Source organism: Pleurodeles waltl, chromosome 4_2, assembly GCF_031143425.1.
Source record: "Pleurodeles waltl isolate 20211129_DDA chromosome 4_2, aPleWal1.hap1.20221129, whole genome shotgun sequence".
Taxonomy (NCBI): Eukaryota; Metazoa; Chordata; class Amphibia; order Caudata; family Salamandridae; genus Pleurodeles; species Pleurodeles waltl.
In genome coordinates this window covers 834,698,887-834,718,381 of record NC_090443.1, presented here as the reverse complement: position 1 = coordinate 834,718,381, position 19,495 = coordinate 834,698,887, and the positions used below count along the sequence as shown (strand labels likewise).

The window sequence follows — 19,495 nt, the reverse complement described above, 5'->3', positions numbered from 1 at the left end:
AGACCCCCTGCTTCATGCGGCTGCCCTGATGGTCCTCGTCAACGTTGTCAATGCCACTCTCGATCATGGAACCTTTCCATATAACCTCAAACTATAGCACAATCTTCCTTTGCTGAAAGACCCACCCTCAACCTGGACGGTTGCAAGAATCGCTGCCCTATAACCCTCTTTCCATTCATTAGAAAGTCATCCAGGACTACCAATCAAGGTTAACTCCATACTACAAGACAAAGGCCACTGCCAATCAGATAGTCAACAAACCCCTCTTGATTACCAGTGAGAATACTCCTGTTTCCTGATTCCACTCAACCTCTCTGAAGCCTTTCACACCACTGACCACCAAGCCACTGGGAAAATGCATAGTCTTCTCCAACACTGTCCTGCATTGGTTCACCTCCTACCTTGCCAACTACCACCAACTATGAAGAACATCAGGGTTCCATTCTATCTCCATCATCTTAAGCCTCAACAAAGAACCTCTTGGATCCTTACCAACAGCAGCACTAATTCCTTGCTCACAAAATTCAGGGATTCAAATCCTATATGAACTTCATTCAAACTTGGATGTCCAGCACCTATGTATAATCCAACCCTACAGAGCCAGAATTCCTCCAGTTCATCAACAGCACCAAACAACCACAAATCCAAGTGTACCTATCCAAAATTTACCTGTATTGCTTCAACTACCACATAACTTCCAATACAAAAAACACATGCTTTTATCCTTAACCCTGACCCTTACTTAAAAAAATACACATCCCCAAGAAAATCAAGACAATAGAATACCAGCTCTGTCTCCCTCCTATTAAGAAAATGTGTAAAGAGTGTACCCTTTAAACAGGCTTTTATCTCATCATCAGAACTAAAAGAACAGAACTAGAGTAATGCAAGATGAGGATGCACCACTGCACAGTCAGTTGATTCTACCTCTCTTATCAATGCCACTTAAGACACCTTAGCTTCCTTTCAGTGTCCTGAACTATCCACAAGGCCACATACTCTGGCAATTTATCAAATTAACTAAATAAATACATGGAAAACCTTTCATCCCTGAAACCAAGCCTCAGTTCTGTGGTACCTAGATGGAGTAAATGTATTGTCTTCCCAGGGCCACCCGGGACCTCTTAAATGTGACCTTCGCACTGCTGCCCATTTCATCAAGGGCCTGAAGATGTTTGTCCATATCACCCTTACTGCTGTTCTTCCCTTTTTAGGCTAGTATAATCTTCAAGTCCAGCGGCATCACATGCAAGGTCACCAGAAATAGCATTTGTGCATACCAATATATTGCAAAAAAGGGCATTCTTAGCGAGCCATTAAGTTTGGCTGTAACAACATATTGTACAATCAGCCAATATTTGTAGGGTAGATATTTAGTGCATAACTTTTGTTTTGTCACACAGGCGCACACACACTGCATGTACACAGTGAGCAATTAACACTGATGATGCTGTGACAGATTCTTGTGAAATCAAGCATTTATTCGCAAGAACCCTTTCATGGGTAACAATATATTTACTGTGTTGCTTGTGATAAGCAACACTACTTACAGCAGCAAATGTAACTAGCACAAAGAAACCAAGATATTCTCACCTGTTTTGACATTCTCCAAGTGTCCAAAATAAGGATTGCGCAGGACCCTGAAGGTGAGATCTTCATGCATACTGTCCATATCTGAGGCTTTAAGATTGTGGGCTGTGATCTGCACGGCCACCCTGCCATCTTTCAAACTTTCTACAGTCGTGGGACTTTCCTTAACAATGAGAATGGGTGGGAGCTTGTCTTCAAGTTTCACCTGTCACGGGTTTTCATCGTGAAAAAAACAGTTAGTAAAGATCTTACAGTGTACTGTAAAATGTTTGATCAGAACGAACCCATCATATTAAATATTGCATATTTATATATGTTTCATCTCGTATATTGTTTAAATGTATAACACTTTAATTACTGTAGGTCTTTTTCAGAGATTACCTCTTCAATCCTATCACTCTTTTGGAGTGAACCTCAAGGCCACTGAATAACCTTTGTATTATGGTTAGACAATCTATTTGAAATGTTTAAAAAGTGAAAGGGCATACCACAACAGCGCAAATACCACATACTGAAAATAAAGTTAAGTATGGGATTATAATTTAAAACATATTAAATATTACTGCGTTTATGTACTTGTTCAAACTGCTTTGTCTGACCTATAAGTCCTTGATTGGCAAAGCCTCAGCATACCTACAGGAAAAAACTTGCGTCCTGGGAGAAATATAAGATCTAAAAATAAATTGTTGGTAGTGGCCGTTCATTTTCTTACCTTGCCCCCTACTACTGGAACAGGCGCCTCTTCATACATTCTTTCTTGTACCGATTTCACAATTTTTAAAAAACATCTTAAAACTTGGCTGTTTTGACTTGTCGCTGCAAACAGACCCTGCTACTGCACCGATATATCCCTCTGGGGGTGAGCCCTTGTACTATATTAAATGCCCATTAACATAACATAACATAACAAAACATACAAAGGGAAAAATAAAGAAAATCAAGTTGTTCACATAAGCTAAATGGCTCACTGGACACTTGAGTGTAATTGCAAACCTACAGTTAACTTCGCTTCTTCCTGAAAATAAGCTAGCGAAGGAAAATTATTGTCCATGAATGCATTGTAGTGTGAAGTCCCTGAAGAAGGACCGGAAAGAGTGTTCGCATGACTGTAACTCGGCCAAGTGTTGAGTTTTATGCCACTGAGATGCAGATCTATCAAAACTTTTTTCACCTGCTCAGATAGCGCGCCTCCTCAGGGAAGCCCACCTCTAGGCCACTGTCCAACTAATTAGCTGCTCCACTGAGTGCATTGAGCAATCTTTAGTGATGGTTGCCCACCTGACGTCTTATGACAACTAATTAGCAAACTAGGCCATGGACAGAAGCATGCAGTACGGGTCGTACTTCCAATTAACACTTTGCATACCATGCGGTGAGATAGCGATGCTTAAGAGAACCTGTGTTATTGATTACATAAATAATAATCACGATGGCATTCAAGAGTTATTTGGCTAAACAAAGTCTTGTTCAATTAAAAATACAGGATTAAATGTTTATACATTTGTATGTTGGTAATGAAAGGCTATATTCTCCTACAAAATCGTAACAATACTAAGAGTACAGCTAACATTAACACAACACTTTATCTTTAAGACTGAATTATTAATACGCGCCTGATAACATTGTTTGCACCGGTACTTTTACCACACAAACACACAAAAGGCTTTACTTTATAGTTCCTTGAACATACAAACTGAACCCATTGCTATTAATTGTGGAAATTTGCTTTGTAGAGCGTGTAGCTGTTAAAAGGAGTTCAGAGTTCTCAAGCTTGCAATGGGATTCAAGCTCACTTGGGAGCTGGTCAAGCAAATCTTTCCAAAACACTGCCTCTTGAACTTTTGCCAAAGGAGCCTCTCTCTGGTGGCTCTGAAGGCTGCCATGTTTAACCTGTCAGTTCCGAATAAGCAGTTCCGCGGCCCCCTCAGAGATCGTTTGCCACACTACTTGATTTGGTCGCATATAAAATGTAGTTAGGGACATGTCAGATTAAGAACATCTACAATTTGATCGTTTCTTTTCGAATATGGCGGACCGATTGTTCAAGGCTCGTGGACTTTCTGTTTCACAGCATTTATAATTCATGGGTTCTGGAATCATGCGCGTAAACAAAGTGACAGTTCATAAGAGAAGCTTCAGCTGCTATGGAAAAGCAAATAAAACTGAAAAACATGCGATGTAAGTCTCTCACCTCTGGACGCATGTAGAAATATGGAAATCCCGATTATTTTAATTGCAGCATGTTCTTGTTTTCTTTTTTCATTCAAATTGTTGTTTTTACTTTTTACTACAGACGTTATACGCCAAAGACAACAACATTAAAGGAAGGCAGCACTTAATTGGAATATACAGTCATACACGTAAATATGTTATGGAGCCTCTAGCGTCTGTATTGTTGTGGCCGAAATACATTTTCTATAGAAAAGGTACTCGCGGTACTCAACTTTTAAAATCTTTCAACAGTTGGCATTTGAATCTCAGAATCAAACAGTTAACCAGATATGTTTGCTTGATCAAGTTTGAGTTTCATCCTATCGTTAAAAACGAATAAGATTTCAGGTTATCTCATCAGTGAAAAAATCTGTATGGATTTATCTGAAAAGGCTCACGAAGCAGCACTGTTCACGGGACATACATACGTGACACTCTTGTTGGTGTAAAAGGTCATTTTATTAGAACAGGATTTAAAACACAACAATACTTCAAAACATTTAACTCTATATCTTTTAAAGCAGACTTTAACTTTTACAACTCCCTTGCCTTCATTTTCTCCTCAAATGTCTCCCTTCAATTTTCCTGCTGTATATTCTCCCCTATTCCGCCCATGCCTTCCTTGCCTGTAGCCTACCCCTCCCCACTCTGATGCTTCACCTCCTTGTTTTCCCCCTGGAAGGGTGGACAAGCCCGCACCTGGCTCTCCACCCTCCCCCATCTCCTGCTACCTCTTCTCAACTCACCTGTCCTAAATGACTGTTAACCCCCCCTACCTGCCCTGACTAACCTGCCTAACTAAACCCTTCCTCCCCCTGTCTTCCTAAGCTGGGTGGGCGGGTGGTCACTAAAATTAACCTCCTTCCCTCACCTAAGTCGGCGTGAAAAAGGGCCGACCCCACAATCCACCCCCCTTATAACATATCCTAATCCCCGCCCCCACTTACCTTCTACCCTATCGGGCGCCTTGCGCGCCACTTCCCCCGTCCCGAAACCACCCGCGGAGAGACTAGACTGCGTCTCACTCTCCGCGGGTCCCTTCATCGGGACATACATACGTGACACTCTTGTTGGTGTAAAAGGTCATTTTATTAGAACAGGATTTAAAACACAACAATACTTCAAAACATTTAACTGTATATCTTTTAAAGCAGACTTTAACTTTTACAACTCCCTTGCCTTCATTTTCTCCTCAAATGTCTCCCTTCAATTTTCCTGCTGTATATGCTCCCCTATTCCGCCCATGCCTTCCTTGCCTGTAGCCTACCCCTCCCCACTCTGATGCTTCACCTCCTTGTTTTCCTCCTGGAAGGGTGGACAAGCCCGCACCTGGCTCTCCACCCCCCCCCCCATCTCCTGCCACCCAGGGAAACCCGTGAGGCGTTTCGCTGCCCCACCCCCTTTTATTTTCGGGTACACAAATTTGTACCCCATATGCTTTCCAGCATTAGTCTCAGTTCTGTGATATAGTACGCGTTACCTATCTGTGATAGATGCACCCCGTCATCACAAAATAACGCTTGCTCTTGTTCTTTTATATCCCGTGTCTTAAAACCTTGATCCCTTGAGCCCAACAAAAAACCCTCATGGCTCTGTTCAGTTTCTTTCGAGCCCGCTCAATGGCTCCATGATTGATCGCTCCTCTCCATGCCCTTCTTGGCACAAATTCGGTCCAAACCAAGCTTGTCCCGCATAGCTTCCGTTTCAAGAGCTCCAAATCCCTCTGCATCAATTGCATCAAAGTGAGCCCCGATAGCTTCACTAAATCATTCTCACCCAGGTGAATCAATAAAAGATCTGGGCATCCCCACTGTGGCAAGTTGCCCGTGATAAATGGGAGCAGACTCCCCCACCTCATAACACTCTTGCCCCACCAGCGCACTTCATGGCTTCTGCTGGGCAGTCCCAATGACCTGCCGTAAATTTGCTTCCCTGCAAATTTCGCCGCCCAATGAACGAACGAATGGCCGACCAACCACGTCGTCATCTTTTCCTTCTCTGGCCCGGCCACACAGCCTGCAAAGAAAAAACATTGTAACCACTGTCTTGATAAACTGACCACAAACACCCCCCCCCCAACCTGTTCGTTCTGCACTCTTCAAGGCCTGACATACCGCTCACAGCATCTAGACTTCCATCTCCCTATGGATTTGATCTTAGCCCAATCCCATCCAATATGTGCTGCCTCCGTCGCTGCGTCAATTCTGAATGAGTGTGTTCCATAATCTCCTGCGCGCCGCCCTATCCTTATAAGGGTCATTCTCATCACTTGTAACAATTGATAACTAGTTAGCTTTTTCCCCGACACATGCATAAAAACCCCTGATTCACCTGCCCACCTTGTTTTGAAACTGACCCATTCTTTTACCGGGCAGGCCGTCTCGACTCCTCCTTTCTCAAGCCATATCCACTTGCCCTTACCCAGCTGATCCGTTTTGGACCGTCTCAGCATTATCCCCAACCTGTCTTTGTGCATGCATACCTCCTTTCTCCTTACTCCAATATCCTTACCCACCCCCAACAACTCTGATACTCTAAATGCACCAAAAAACATCCACAACATGCATAAACAAAATAAACCCACCTCAACTTCGTCCCTACAACAACTTGGTAACACTTGTGTCATCTCTACTAACATTTCGAATGTAATGGGCTCTCTTGCTGGTCTATCCCCACTCATTCTAACCCTGCTCCATCCCTTCAGCATTTTACCCAATAAATCACTGTGTGCTGGGTCATATCCAAAAAACAGTTTTCCGTAAAAAGACACTCAAGCCAGTTTTCCACCAATTGTCGCCGGAGATAAACCCTCCCTGATCAGAAACAGCACAAAACGTCTGGTCCTTGCCTCCAGTACCGGCAGGCTTTGCTCCCAAAAATTGCCCCCGAACTGTTCAAAAGATTGAAACTCCAACCATGCCAGTCTGTAATTACGCCGCGTGGATACTGCTAATGACATCTCCACCAGCCCCGTGATCGTCATGCCCCCCATTCCCAGATGTCTGCCGGGACCACAGTCTTGTTCTGATCTGCTCCTGGGGCCAACTCGCGAAAACGCCACCACTGTGAACGAGATAGGGAGTCTGCAATCTCGTTGTAAATCCCTGGTATATGTGCAGCTTTAAATATAACATTCAAAGATAAGCATAAAAGCATAAACTGCCGCAACAAGCGCAACACTCTGATGTCCCTTGCTCTCTGTCTATTCACCAGTTCTACCACCGCCATGTTGTCTATTTGAAAAATCACTGTCCTGTTGGCTAATTCCTGTCCCCACACTGCTAGTGCCACTAAAAGGGGGAAGAACTCCAAGAACACTATGCTTCTCCCTTGCTGCCTCCAGGATGTCGGCCAAGACTCCGCACACCACCTCCCATCCCAGTATAGTCCAAACCCCGACGCTCCTGCCGCGTCCAAGAAAATTTGTACTTGCCATACTGTGTCTGACTCACCGAAAGACATCGGTACTCCGTTAAACCTTCTCAAAAAAATCTCCCATATTCTAATGTCTTCTCGTAATGTCAATGACACTCGTATCTTGTGGTGCGGAAGTACGGCACCTGACATGGAAAGTCCCAACCGCCTGCAAAAAGTCCTACCTCCCCTAACTACCCTGCATGCAAAATTGAGGTAACCTAACAGCTTTTGAGCTGTCCGCAAATCCATCTTGCGCAGAGTGCGCACCACTGCTAAGAAATCCAGTATCTCCCTTACTTTTGTCGCTGGCAACCTAGCAACCAACGTCCTTGCATCTAGTTCAATGCCTAAAAAGGTTAGGATCGGCGCAGGGCCTTCTGTTTTCTCCGGGGCCAGAGGCACACCCGCCTGTTGTGTTAGCTTCTGAAACGTGTCCAGGGCCCGCCCACAAACCCCAGATGCCGCCGTTCCTACGAATAGAAAATCGTCCAAGTAATGCGTCACCCACCTATGCCTGCTTGCCTTCACAAAAACCCACTGCAAAAAGGTGCTGAACGTCTCAAAAAGGGCGCATGATATCGAGCAACCCATGGGCAACACTCTGTCCACGTAGATGTTGCCCTCCAGCTGCATGCCCAAGAGGTCAAAGTCAGCTGGATAAATAGGAAGCAATCGAAAAGCTGATTGAATATCGCATTTTGCCATTTCCGCCATCTTACCGCACTTTAGGACCAGCCTTATCGCATCATCGACTGACGCGTAAATTACCTTAGAGTCCTCTTGGGCAATGAAATCATTGACTGACGTCCCTTCGGGCCATGACAGATGGTGAATCAAACGAAATTCTCCCTGCGCCTTCTTGGGTACCACTCCCAATGGTGATATCATTAGAGCGTCACTTGGCCACTTGTAAAAAGGGCCTGCTATTCTGCCTAAACCTACCTCCTTTGCTATGTTGTCGCGCACAATCTGCGGATGCTCTTTGGCTGACCGCAAATTGTCAGCCCATCTCCTTTGACGGGGGCCTTGGTAACCTAATCTAAAACCCTCCTTAAAGCCCCATTCCAATAGTCGCGCCTTATCCCTATCTGGGTATATGCGCAACCATGGCCGCAGAAATTCCAGTCTAACTGGTGTAGGCCCCTTTTGGCGCAGGAGCGCCATGCGCCCCTCTCCCTCTAGAAGCCCTCCACTGTTCCGCTGGGCTGGACAATGAGAAACATTGTGTGACTGGATGACGACCCCGCACTTGGAGCAGTCATGTTTGAACGTAAATTGTGCTCTGGAACAAAATCCTTTGTTAAAATTCCAGCAAGACCCCGCGGTTGCCCCCGCTGTCTTAATTGAATTGCCCGCCCCTCCCTGGGCGGGGCGCGCTTGAAAGGGCTCGTAGGTCACCGGCAGTCTGCTCGCCGTGTGGGTGGACGCCGCTGTCTGTGCCGATGCCATCCATTGCATCCACAGTTTGGAGTCCACGTCACCCCATGGTTTTTCCGGGTTGACACTTACCCGGGCCCTGAACTCCTCGTCGTAACTGAGCCACGCGAAGCCCCCAAAATGCATTTGAGCCTTTCTAATTATATCCATGTATTTAAAAAGGGCGATAGCCCTGTCTGGGTATTTCTCGCAGTATATACTTGCGAATATCAAAAAGGCCGACGTCCAGTTATCCATTGTTATGGGTACCCGGGGCCTGCGTGCTAGCTCCCATTCTTCCTCTTTGGACCCTTCCTTCGCCTGTATGTCCCTATGTAATAGTTTAAACACATCCACGTATTCGTGTTTCCATATCTTGCCCTTTGTCTTTTCTGACACATGTGAACCCAGTGGCATGGCTAAACCCATATACGGCAGCCTCTTCTTGTGACTTCCCCCCTCTTTATCTTCCACCGTTTTTTCCCCCTTATCCTCCTTTCCTGCCATGGCTGTATCTATCGTGGCGGTACTCTCTTTCTCTTTGCTCTCGCCCACCTTCTGCGTAGTGCTATTGCCTGTTACCTCCAACACGGACCCGTCACCTACTCCGATGGACCTACTCGTGTTAGCTTCCCTCGTTGTCCCCCCCCCCTTCGCGCCATACTGACCACCATTTCTTACCTCCAGCGGTATCCCCTAGACTCCTTGGCACTCCTTTCAGGCTCCTGCCGCGCTGTATGACGTGCCTACTCCCAGTGGGGCCTTCCAAAGGAGCTGTAACCTGTAAAACAGAGCACAAAGAAGAGGTTGCGCCGCTCTTGCGCCCTCGCCCGCCACCCTTTTTCACCGTGCTCACCTCCTAATCACGTATTTCGCCATCCTCCCATTCATCCCCTTCCTCCTCGTAATCCAATTCCAACTCATCTTCACCTTCCCACTGGCCCTTATGTTGGCCCACGTCTCTCACATTGGTTGATGTACTCTCGTTTGCCTCCCTCCCCGCAGGATGCATGTCCTCGGGACGTTGTCCGTGGTCCCTCGGTGTGGAGAAGGCCGCCGTGGACCCCTCCAGTGCTTCGTGCCAACGCGCTTGGGCCCTCTTGCGCCCAGTCGGCGTGTACCGCCTCTTGCCAACCTCTGTCGTTGGCATTGCCGCCTTGTTGCCCCCGTGACCGTCTGCGTCACCGGGTTTCCCCGCGCCAACTATCCCTTCGGCCGCTCGAGCCTCTTGTCTCTGTTCTCCCCTTACCTGTGGCACCCATACCCAGGTTCCTCTCCCTGGCCCTGGCTGCTGCATACTTGATTGCCCCCTGGCCTCTCTGGTCTTAGGAGTTGTCTCGTTGTGGGTGTTCGCCTCCTCCCTCTCTCTGCACAGCTGTGCCCACCTTGCCTCCATCTCTAGTACAACCCTACGCTGTTCCCTGATTCTGGCCTCTAAATCCCAGCTCTCTGCCTGCTCCCAATTCCCTTGTGTGTGCGAACTCTGGCCCGCCACAGGCCTTGGTTCCTGTGGAGTCTTAACTTCCCCCCCCTGGCCTGGCGGGGCGCCGTCTTGACCCTGCCCGGCCCTCCCCTGTTTTTACCGGTGTACTTGCCTCTTTTCTTTACTGGCGCTCCAAACCAGCCTGGGTTGGGGGCCTCCCCCCTGTGATATGACAAATCTAGTGGGGCGAAATCCCCGCTGGTCCCCGGTCTGGACTGTTCTGCCTCCCTGTCTTGCCCATCGGCCCTGTCCCCCCCCGCCGCCTGATCTGCCGGGGCTGCGGGGTCAAAGCCTGCATGCGCGCTGTCTGGTCCTTTGTCCTGATTATCTTGCGACTCTTCTCCAAACATCAGCGGGCTCTGTGTCCCGTGTAGCGTTTGTGCCCTTGTGCCCTGTCCGAGGGGCATATGCCCTTCGTCCTTTTCCCCCTCGGAGTCCTGTGACTCGCAGGCAGCTATTGCGGCCGCGACCCTCCCAGATGCCGCCCTGGTGGGGCGTGCCATCCCGACCCAAGCCTGATCTAGGACCCCTGGCCTGAGTAGATCTGCCCTGCCTGCTTCACCCAGAACGCGTAGCGCGGCCCTCACCGCCTCTGCGTCGTGGCCTGTGGCCATATTGTCAGCCGTCACCTGGCAGCTGTCGTTCTGATGTGTCCCTCTTAATATTTCCTTATGTTCCTTGTATATATATGTATATATGTTCTTCTATGTATATTTTTTAATTTGTTTTTGGGCCTGGCCCGCTTACCCACCCGAATTAAAGGGGGGGAGGGGAGTGGGAGGTGCTGGTGGCAAGGTTGTCTAAATCCTCAGTTTTCAAAAAGATTTTTTTTTTTTTTTATATCCGAGGGACCCTAACCGCCCGATGCGCGTTATGCGGCCTGTTCTGGGGGCCCCCGCGGTGCTGCTGAGCCGCTAGGCCTGCGATCGCTGGCCTTGCCTGCGCAGCCCTTGTGCGTTGTCTGCGGCCCGGGGGGCCGCCTCGTGCTGCCGCGCGCTCCGCGCGTTATAAACTCCAAGAATTGCCCACGGTGCCGGCTTCTTCTGCTGCAGCGCTTTTAAAAATGCCCAAGGGGTGGCCTCCCCGCCTCCGAAACCGGACTGCTCAAATTGCCCCCGGGGCCGCCCCCCCCTTTACTCCCGTGTCCCTTGCTCCCTGCCTGACTGCGTCCCAGGGGCCCAACTACCAAAATACTCCCCACGCTACTGGGAATGGCCTAATGAAACTGGCTGGGGAACCCTCCTTACCTCACTAAAATTAACCTCCTTCCCTCACCTAAGTCGGCGCGAAAAAGGGCCGACCCCACCCTCCACCCCCCTTATAACCTATCCTAATCCCCGCCCCCACTTACCTTCTACCGTATCGGGCTCCTTGCGCGCCACTTCCCCCATCCCGAAACCACCCGCGGAGAGACTAGACTGCGTCTCACTCTCCGCGGGTCCCTTCATAGTGTTGAATTTCTGTACTGCAAAATTTTGAAGTTGTACAACTGAGAAAACAACGCTCCTGATTACTCGGCTAAATTAATTTACATTTCGGATGTGCTCATAAGAGACGTTCCTGTTCGAGGCCAGGAGAAAGCCGAGCTCTATTTTCTGACCTGACACTCAGACAGAGTGGATGTAGAGAGTTCTCACCAAACACATCTGTATATATAGATTCAGGAGAAAAGGTGCTGTGCGTTTCGGAGCTGGTCTTTGCAATGCTAATGAAAAACGCGCGCAAACGTAGGAGGACCTCAGAAGATTGCCGTTGAGAAACAATGTTTGGGGGTATGCTTTTGTGTGTGTTTGTGTCTCTATGGCTATTACACAGTGGTTGCAGTCTAAAAATAGTTCTAGGATAGGATCCGTGCTCAGTGGTGCAATGAGCGCACTGGTCGCAGGACAGAAGGTACGGGGATGGGTCAGAGGTGTGGCTAGAAAAAGAAAAATGTCCTATAACTATTTTGTTGGCATTTCAGCTACAAGTAAATTGATGTGTGATGTGTTAATCATCTGCGCAATTAGCTGTTAGATAACCATATTTTATTTGATGTGTAAATCGTGGATTTATTGGCACTCAAACATAGGCAAAATGTGTTACTCACTGGTCACAAAACGTTTCATACTGTAATTGGATAGTTGGGAGGGAGGTCCCTTACTGAAAATGGAACCTTTGACATACAGAATACACACAGGTCTCAACACTAGGTGCATTAACCCTCTGGTATATCACACTATGATTGGAATCATTGGCAAGCAGGTAACACCTCTTCAGTAGGCACATTGACCTACTGAGCTTTGTCACTGGGATTAGAATGTGCAGTACTCATTTGAAGGCCCCACCCCACTACTACTTACTATTTTTTTAAATATGTTCGAAGGGGGCCACTTCTACAACACACCATAAATATTTGGTGCCTGAGTATGCTATCAAATGCTTAAAGATGTCTATTCGCTCTTCTGAACAACATGAATAGTTTAGTTTAATTACTGGTTGCGTTTCAATGTGTAATGTAATTAAACAAATTGATCCTCAAGCACAACCATTTTCTCCAGGCTTGGCAATCTCTCTCAATATCATATTTTCACAGTTATTGGTCTATTTACGGTGGACAAACCAACAGGTCAATATCTGTTCGGGCGTGAAGAACTAAGATTGCCTATTGTAATGGACAGAGAACACATTTGTCAAACATCTCATTAAAGATAGCAAGTTTCTCAAGAGGTATGATATGTCAGTATGTTCTATAAAAGAAAACTTGTCAGATCGAAATGCATTTAATGTTGAATGCCTCTCATTTAGTGATATATTCACTAAATGAATATTCACGAACCTCGAAAACTTAAAAAAAGTCATTCTTGGTACTGTGGACAACTACCACATAATAAATCCCTGACTAAGGGATGAATAAATCCCTGATCTGAAGTTGTCAGTTGGGTATTGGAGGAACTGTATCCCCAGTTGAAGCTTTCTAAGAAGAAAAAGAGCATATTGTGACAGGGAGAAGCCAAGATAGTCTGAATCTGTAACACTGTAAGCCACTCTTAAGTAAAATAAATTATGTCTCTGATATGTAAAAGATGTTCAATAGTGAATTAAACAAGCACCTTCTAACTCTGTATCAACGTGCCCTCCAGATAACCATTAAGTCATATCAGAGCATTTCATATCTTTATTCAATTATAATCAAATAATCATAAAATGATATCAAACACAAATATATATCAAAGAATACACTGAAAGCATAGTCCATTTAGAAATAAAAACAAGGACATGCAATAAGAGATACATATCAATTCTGCACTTTACTCTCTTAACATTTAATATCAAGGACCACTAGTTAAAAACCTAATTTAACTAATTGTATTTAGTCCTGTTTAAGTGTATTTTTAAAACAATAAACAGTTGGCATGCCAAAAGCAGGGTTTAAAAAATGACATACTCTAAAACACAGAGAGACGAAAGCATTTTTTAAAACTTCAATGCGGATCTACATCTTGAAAAACTAAGGCGGTCATTCTGACCGCGGCGGGCGGCGGTCGCTGCCCGCCATGCGGTTACCACCGAATGACCGCACCGCGGTCAAAAGACCGCGGCGGCCATTCCAACTTTCCCGCTGGGCCGGCGGGCGCCCTCCAAAAGAGCACCCGCCGGCCCAGCGGGAAAGCCCCTGCAACAATGAAGCCGGCTCCGAATGGAGCCGGCGGAGTTGCAGGGGTGCGACGGGTGCAGTGGCACCCGTCGCGATTTTCACTGTCTGCTAAGCAGACAGTGAAAATCTTTGTGGGGCCCTGTTAGGGGGCCCCTGCACTGCCCATGCCCATGGCATGGGCAGTGCAGGGGCCCCCAGGGGCCCCACGACACCCGTTCCCGCCATCCTGTTCCTGGCGGTAGAAAGTGACAGAAAATGGTTCATACAACTTACAAAAGAAAAAGTAGAGAAGTGTCTGGGAAGACAGTTCATCACATGGACAGTTACGGATACAGGCCAAATCTTATTGGCCTAAGGTGAAGCAGAGCTGCAAACGGATCAACAAACCCAATCTAAACCTAGAAATGAGCAAACACTCTCAAAGATGTGAGACGTGGTGTAGATAGGGGTTTAACCCTATAGTTATTCGTACGATTATGTATTCTTTGACTGGGAATTTATGTAGTTCCACCCGCTCTCTCGTGTTGTCTCTGTTCCATGAAGGACTGTTTAATCCAGAGTATGTCTCCCCTAGTTATCTCCAATGGCTCTGAAAATAAGAATGGTTGCTCCAGTTAAGTCAAATTAAGGGATCCTCTTGATGAGGGCCATAGAATGAAAACGTGCTGGATGCCCTCTCTTGATGAAGCTAAAGCCCCATGCCTTTCTAGTACACAGTTAAATTCTCCATTTCAAAGTAAAACAGCCAACATGTCTTCCTAAGATTATGGTGAAGGACTTCACAAACCAACAGAATCCATATTAGTGACCTATATGCACAGGAGAATGACAAACTAGTCCTACATACTAACCATTCTCATCCAAAGTTAAATTAGTTTTTAGAGAAAAGCACAGGCTCATTCATAGTAATACTAGCTAATCTATACAAAAAGAATGGGGATATGCGTTAGTCACCCTATATCATGGAGCATGGTGAATTGAATGACTCACCCACATAGAGGTGTTAAGAGCCTTTCCACCACAGTATGCAGGTCTTTCACATTCATGTTAAAATTCGACAGCCACTTTTTAATAGGCCTGGCAACACCTCCCAGGATATTCTGAAAAATACAATTTAGCAACAGTAGCTGCCATCACATAAAACACTGCACCATCTCTAATGTGCAGCCACACATGCCAGTTCCATCTGCAACAATAAAGGTCAACTGATATAAGCTTTCATGTAAATATCCTGCCCATAAGCAAATACACAGAGGCAAAACAATAAACTTGTACTTTAATGGGAGCTATCTCAAGTGGCCCAACCACCTCAAATAAGCATAAGGTGTTCCAAGACAGTGTGCACCTTTCAATTTCAACAACAGGTAAACCACAGTCGAAGGGAGGCGGTCCAAGCTTGGTGGGCTAGCTACAATATATAGTGTTACTATAAAATTCCAGTTGCTGCATCTGCCATGCAACTTTAGCAACATACAAAATATATGTGTTATCAAAGTGCCTTTCAGATGTTGAATGACACATTCTACCAAGTCATGCCAACATTATTTATCCACTCCAAGATGTTACATCCACTCCCAGATGTTACATCAAAATCTGGGCCTGATTAACTACATGGTCTCCTCAAGCATATCAATGAAATGCTTGTCATCTAGTGCATCTATTCTGAGCTTGATTTTAGAAAAGAAGAGTGCAAGGAATATTTTTGTCTTACAGCAGTAAATCATTTAAGTAATTGAAACCCAATCTAAGTTTCATTTACTTTCCATAAACATGTTAAGAGATCACTGCCTGTGTTCAATGCATGTGGAAGAGCATGCTAGGTCAGTTTCCATTGCGCTATATCAATTAAAATGTCTTCCAAAACTTGAGCATTTTTTAACTTAGTCCGTAAGAATTTTTGAGGAACAAGTACATGTGACCTTGGTCAGTTCCTTCTGTTAGCCCCAACATGTGCACTTTACTGTGTCAGGAGCAGTTTTCCACAACATTCAACCCTAGGTTCAGCCACTAGACAAGGCACTAAATAAGAGCCTGGCCAATGCCAAAAGACTAAGTGCAATAACCACAGAAGATTGTGAATCAACTGCATGGATCTGCAGACACAGCTACATTAACTGAAAACATGAATAACAACCTGAGCTCCGCAGCAATGGTACACTCCTAAACAATCATTTTATGAAAGCAAACAAAGACAACAAGGCTAGATCCCAGCATTTAGACCATGAGCATAGCCACACATGCTTTTTCATTTAATCAGGTGAGGGCGCTCAGGTCTCACAGGCCACTACTTAAATTCTGGGAATGGGTAACAGAAAAACACCATACCATCACCTAAAACTGTGTCACGCCTGAAAAAAAACATGAACACAATACTTCGTCAAGCTTGGCAATTGTTTGCCATCTATTTTTTCTGGTTTAATCGTTCTTTTTAAATTCCCAAAGGCTAGTTCTCAAAGAACCAAGGTCTGGTGGGCTTGGGTCAGATATCACTGTTCCTGATACAGGCTGTTTTTCAGCACGCCCCATGCTGCACCCTCCTCACTATGTAGCTCACCCTTTGGAAGTTGAAATATGAACTCAGTGACTGACACTACAATGAATCTCTCTGACAGTGTAAGAACTGATATCATACCCACTTTGAACATCCCTCATTTGCATTAGAGAATGCAACATCACACTGTCTACAATCATAATCAGGGACTATTGCATTTTTCATAACCAATTAATACCAAAATCAGAGGCATCCATCATGTTAATAAATAGTGGATTACTGTATGTTTTCTTCTCCTTTTGTACCTCCATAACACTACATCTTTCACTCGGATACAATAAAGTTTAGGCAAGAGCTGAAGTCTTGTCTGCTCCACCTTTAAGTACGTGTCTGCCAGTTTTTGAATACTCTCATGCACTGCTCTACCACCTAAAGGTGGTACAGAGTTAAGTTGCTATCTTATAAATGATTGAATTGATTCTCTAGTATTTTTTTTTGCGATTTACTATTAATTTAATTTCCCTGCTGGAGGTTTAACATTGTTTGTCTGGTGAGTGGTACCGTGAAGTCCTCGATTTAGTGGAATTCACAACAATATCAGTCATTTGATTAGTTGCGGTAAAACTACTGATTCTCTGTTGTCTTAACCTAAGTTTATATTTCAGAATGATATTATCCTCCTTACGGTAAGAAATGAATTTAATTGCATTCCATATTGCAGTTTTGCATCATCTCAGTGCCAGTCATTAAAGGGATTGGGAAAGCCAACATGTTTTCAGTATAATGTGCTAATTTATGTAAACAGACAATTACAAGTATGCAGTTGTGCATTCTGGTCTTTGCATGTGCTGGCAAATTATACCCAGATCTATTAGCTTAGTTTTAACATATGCAAAGAAAGATATGCTCGGGTGAGTTTGTGCATGCCCTTGGTTGCCAAGTTTCCAGGTCCAAAGAAAGTCCATGGCTGCCCCAGTCCTGCTTTTTTGCAGTCCTGGTTTTATAATGGACTAAAGAAGACCACAAGTCGCAGAATTCAATTAAATAAACCTGGACATAAGCAGCTAGTCTTCCAAATTACGTGTATAACCATCTATTCTTATAAATAATGCACATTTATAAATGAATATTAATTTAAATATTGACTTTTGGGAGACTTGACACAGTATGCAGCCACAGGAGGAAGAGACTCGCAAGTGGCTGAAGCGATTGAGCTACAAGCCACGCCGTTGCCCAGAGGCACTCCACTGCTGCTCGCACATACCTCCATATATCACTACTTTCAGAAACCATCCTGGCCACCCTGCACGTTGGCAAGCGCCTATCATGCTTTTTGCCCTGGGGGGCTAATTGATGTCTCCCTACTGTTTTCCTCCTCCCCTGTCTCCCTGTCTCATATAGAGCAGGTGTGCGTGGAGTGAGGATTAAGGGGGACTGGGATGTTTGGGGGCTGTGGTAGGCTGTTGGGGAGGTGCCAGGAGGTGGGGAAACAAACTCATAATGACCCCCTATGTCTCCAGAGGCAAACATGACATACTTAACAGGAGCACCATTCTGAAGCTGCTAGGGGTAGTGGCTGGCATGGGCTATTTCAATTCCATGCACTTGGAGTTTATCAAATTTAGAGAAAATCCAGCCCAAAGGGGGAGGAACATTACCATCACCACGTGGACTACTCTGGACCCAACTCTGTTTAGAACCTCAAGGATACTTTCTCTAAGTGGAGAATCAAATTTTCAGTAGTATTACCACCTCACTACCCTAACTCATTGCCTCCATCTGCAAGTAAATCCAGCGCATCAGCGTGTGTAATTCTAGAAGGTACAATAGGCCCAGACTTCAATATATCTCTGCCAATGCCATTGTCAGCTACATGTGAGAAGGCACTGGGCTGCTCTTGAGATATTTTCTCACAGTTTCAGCAGTCTGCATTTAATTTCAAAAGAATACGTAGGCTGCCTTTGTCTACCGCCGGCCAATGAACTCTAAATGAGGCTCGAAATAGGCCCCTCTCAGTGAACATCTACAACTTTCCAATTAACTTTGGAGGTACTTTCAATACAACTCATGGGCCAGGCACACCCCTATGCCCCTTTTAAAAAATTGCCCCTGGATCTCCGTCTGATATTCTCACAGCACCTCTTTTGCAGCAGGATCCCAAGCCCAAAGATGGTAAACAAGGTTTGGAAATTCGTACCACGCCTGACCGACAGCCTGATTGCTTGCCCTTGGATACAATTCGTGATGGAGGCGTGCAATGACCCAGCAGTAGCCATAGACGTGCCCACTCCCCCAAATTCTCTTTGTTAGTGTGGAATGTGGCTAGAATTAAAGGGAAAACTGATGACCGTATGTGGACTGATTTTGTGTGTTACCACTCAATTTTATGCTTACAGGAAACATAGGCTGTCCTGTCTGACCACATCAACCAGGCAGGTCGCTCCCCCCATCTGACACGCAGCCCCCTGTGGGTTGAACCTCCGTTGCCACTTTTGCCGCCTGACTACTTGCTCCCTTTTTTCTATTCCCCTGAGCTTGTGCTTCTGTGCCACTTGTTTTTTTCCATTCTGTGCCCCTGTGTTTTTCTTTCTGTAACCCTGTGCTCTGTTGTCCCTCTCCCGCCGTCTTTTCCCGCCGTTTTTTCCCCGGGTTTTCCCCTGGGTTTTTCCCCGGGTTTTTCCCTTGCTGCTGAGCCCCTGTTGCCCCGCCCCCTTCACTCCCATTGGCCGCCCCGCTCCCACCTCCCAGCTGCTCCTCCCTCCCTCTGCCCTCATATGGAGGCCGCGAAGCGGGCGCGCCGCTGGCGTGCCGAAGGCGCGCCTAAGGCAAGCCCGTCTGCGCCCGTCCGTGCCTGGACCGCACCCAGCACCAGAACCCTTGGAACCCGCACCCCCCACAACGCCAGACTGCACTACGACGCAAGCACCCTCCACGCACTCAACACCAGACGAGACGACCCCTGCTACCGGGCCACCCCGAAACGCACCCAGGGGCCTTTCACCTGCCGGAACTGCAGATTCACCAGCATCCAACCCTCCACACCACCAGCCAGAGAACCCAACCACCTCCGCTGCATCCTCCTCAACACCCGCTCCGCTCGCAAGCACGCCATCGAACTTTGGGACCTCCTAGACTCCACTGCCCCTGACGTTGCCTTCCTGACGGAGACCTGGCTGAACGCCACCTCAGCACCAGACATTGCCATAGCCATCCCACAGGGCTACAAGATCTCCCGCAGAGACCGCACCAA

The 19,495-nt window shown here is 46.3% G+C and overlaps 1 protein-coding gene across 2 annotated transcripts in view; it reads right to left on the bottom strand.

Annotated features, from left to right (window-relative positions):
• Positions 1 to 19,495, bottom strand: part of LOC138293366 (FRAS1-related extracellular matrix protein 1-like) — an 892,846-nt gene that overhangs the window by 275,942 nt on the left and 597,409 nt on the right. For both annotated transcript variants that reach the window (XM_069232561.1, XM_069232560.1), the window contains exon 26: positions 1,594 to 1,795. In XM_069232561.1, coding sequence (XP_069088662.1) covers positions 1,594 to 1,795 — 202 coding nt within the window. The remainder of the gene's footprint in view (positions 1 to 1,593; positions 1,796 to 19,495) is intronic.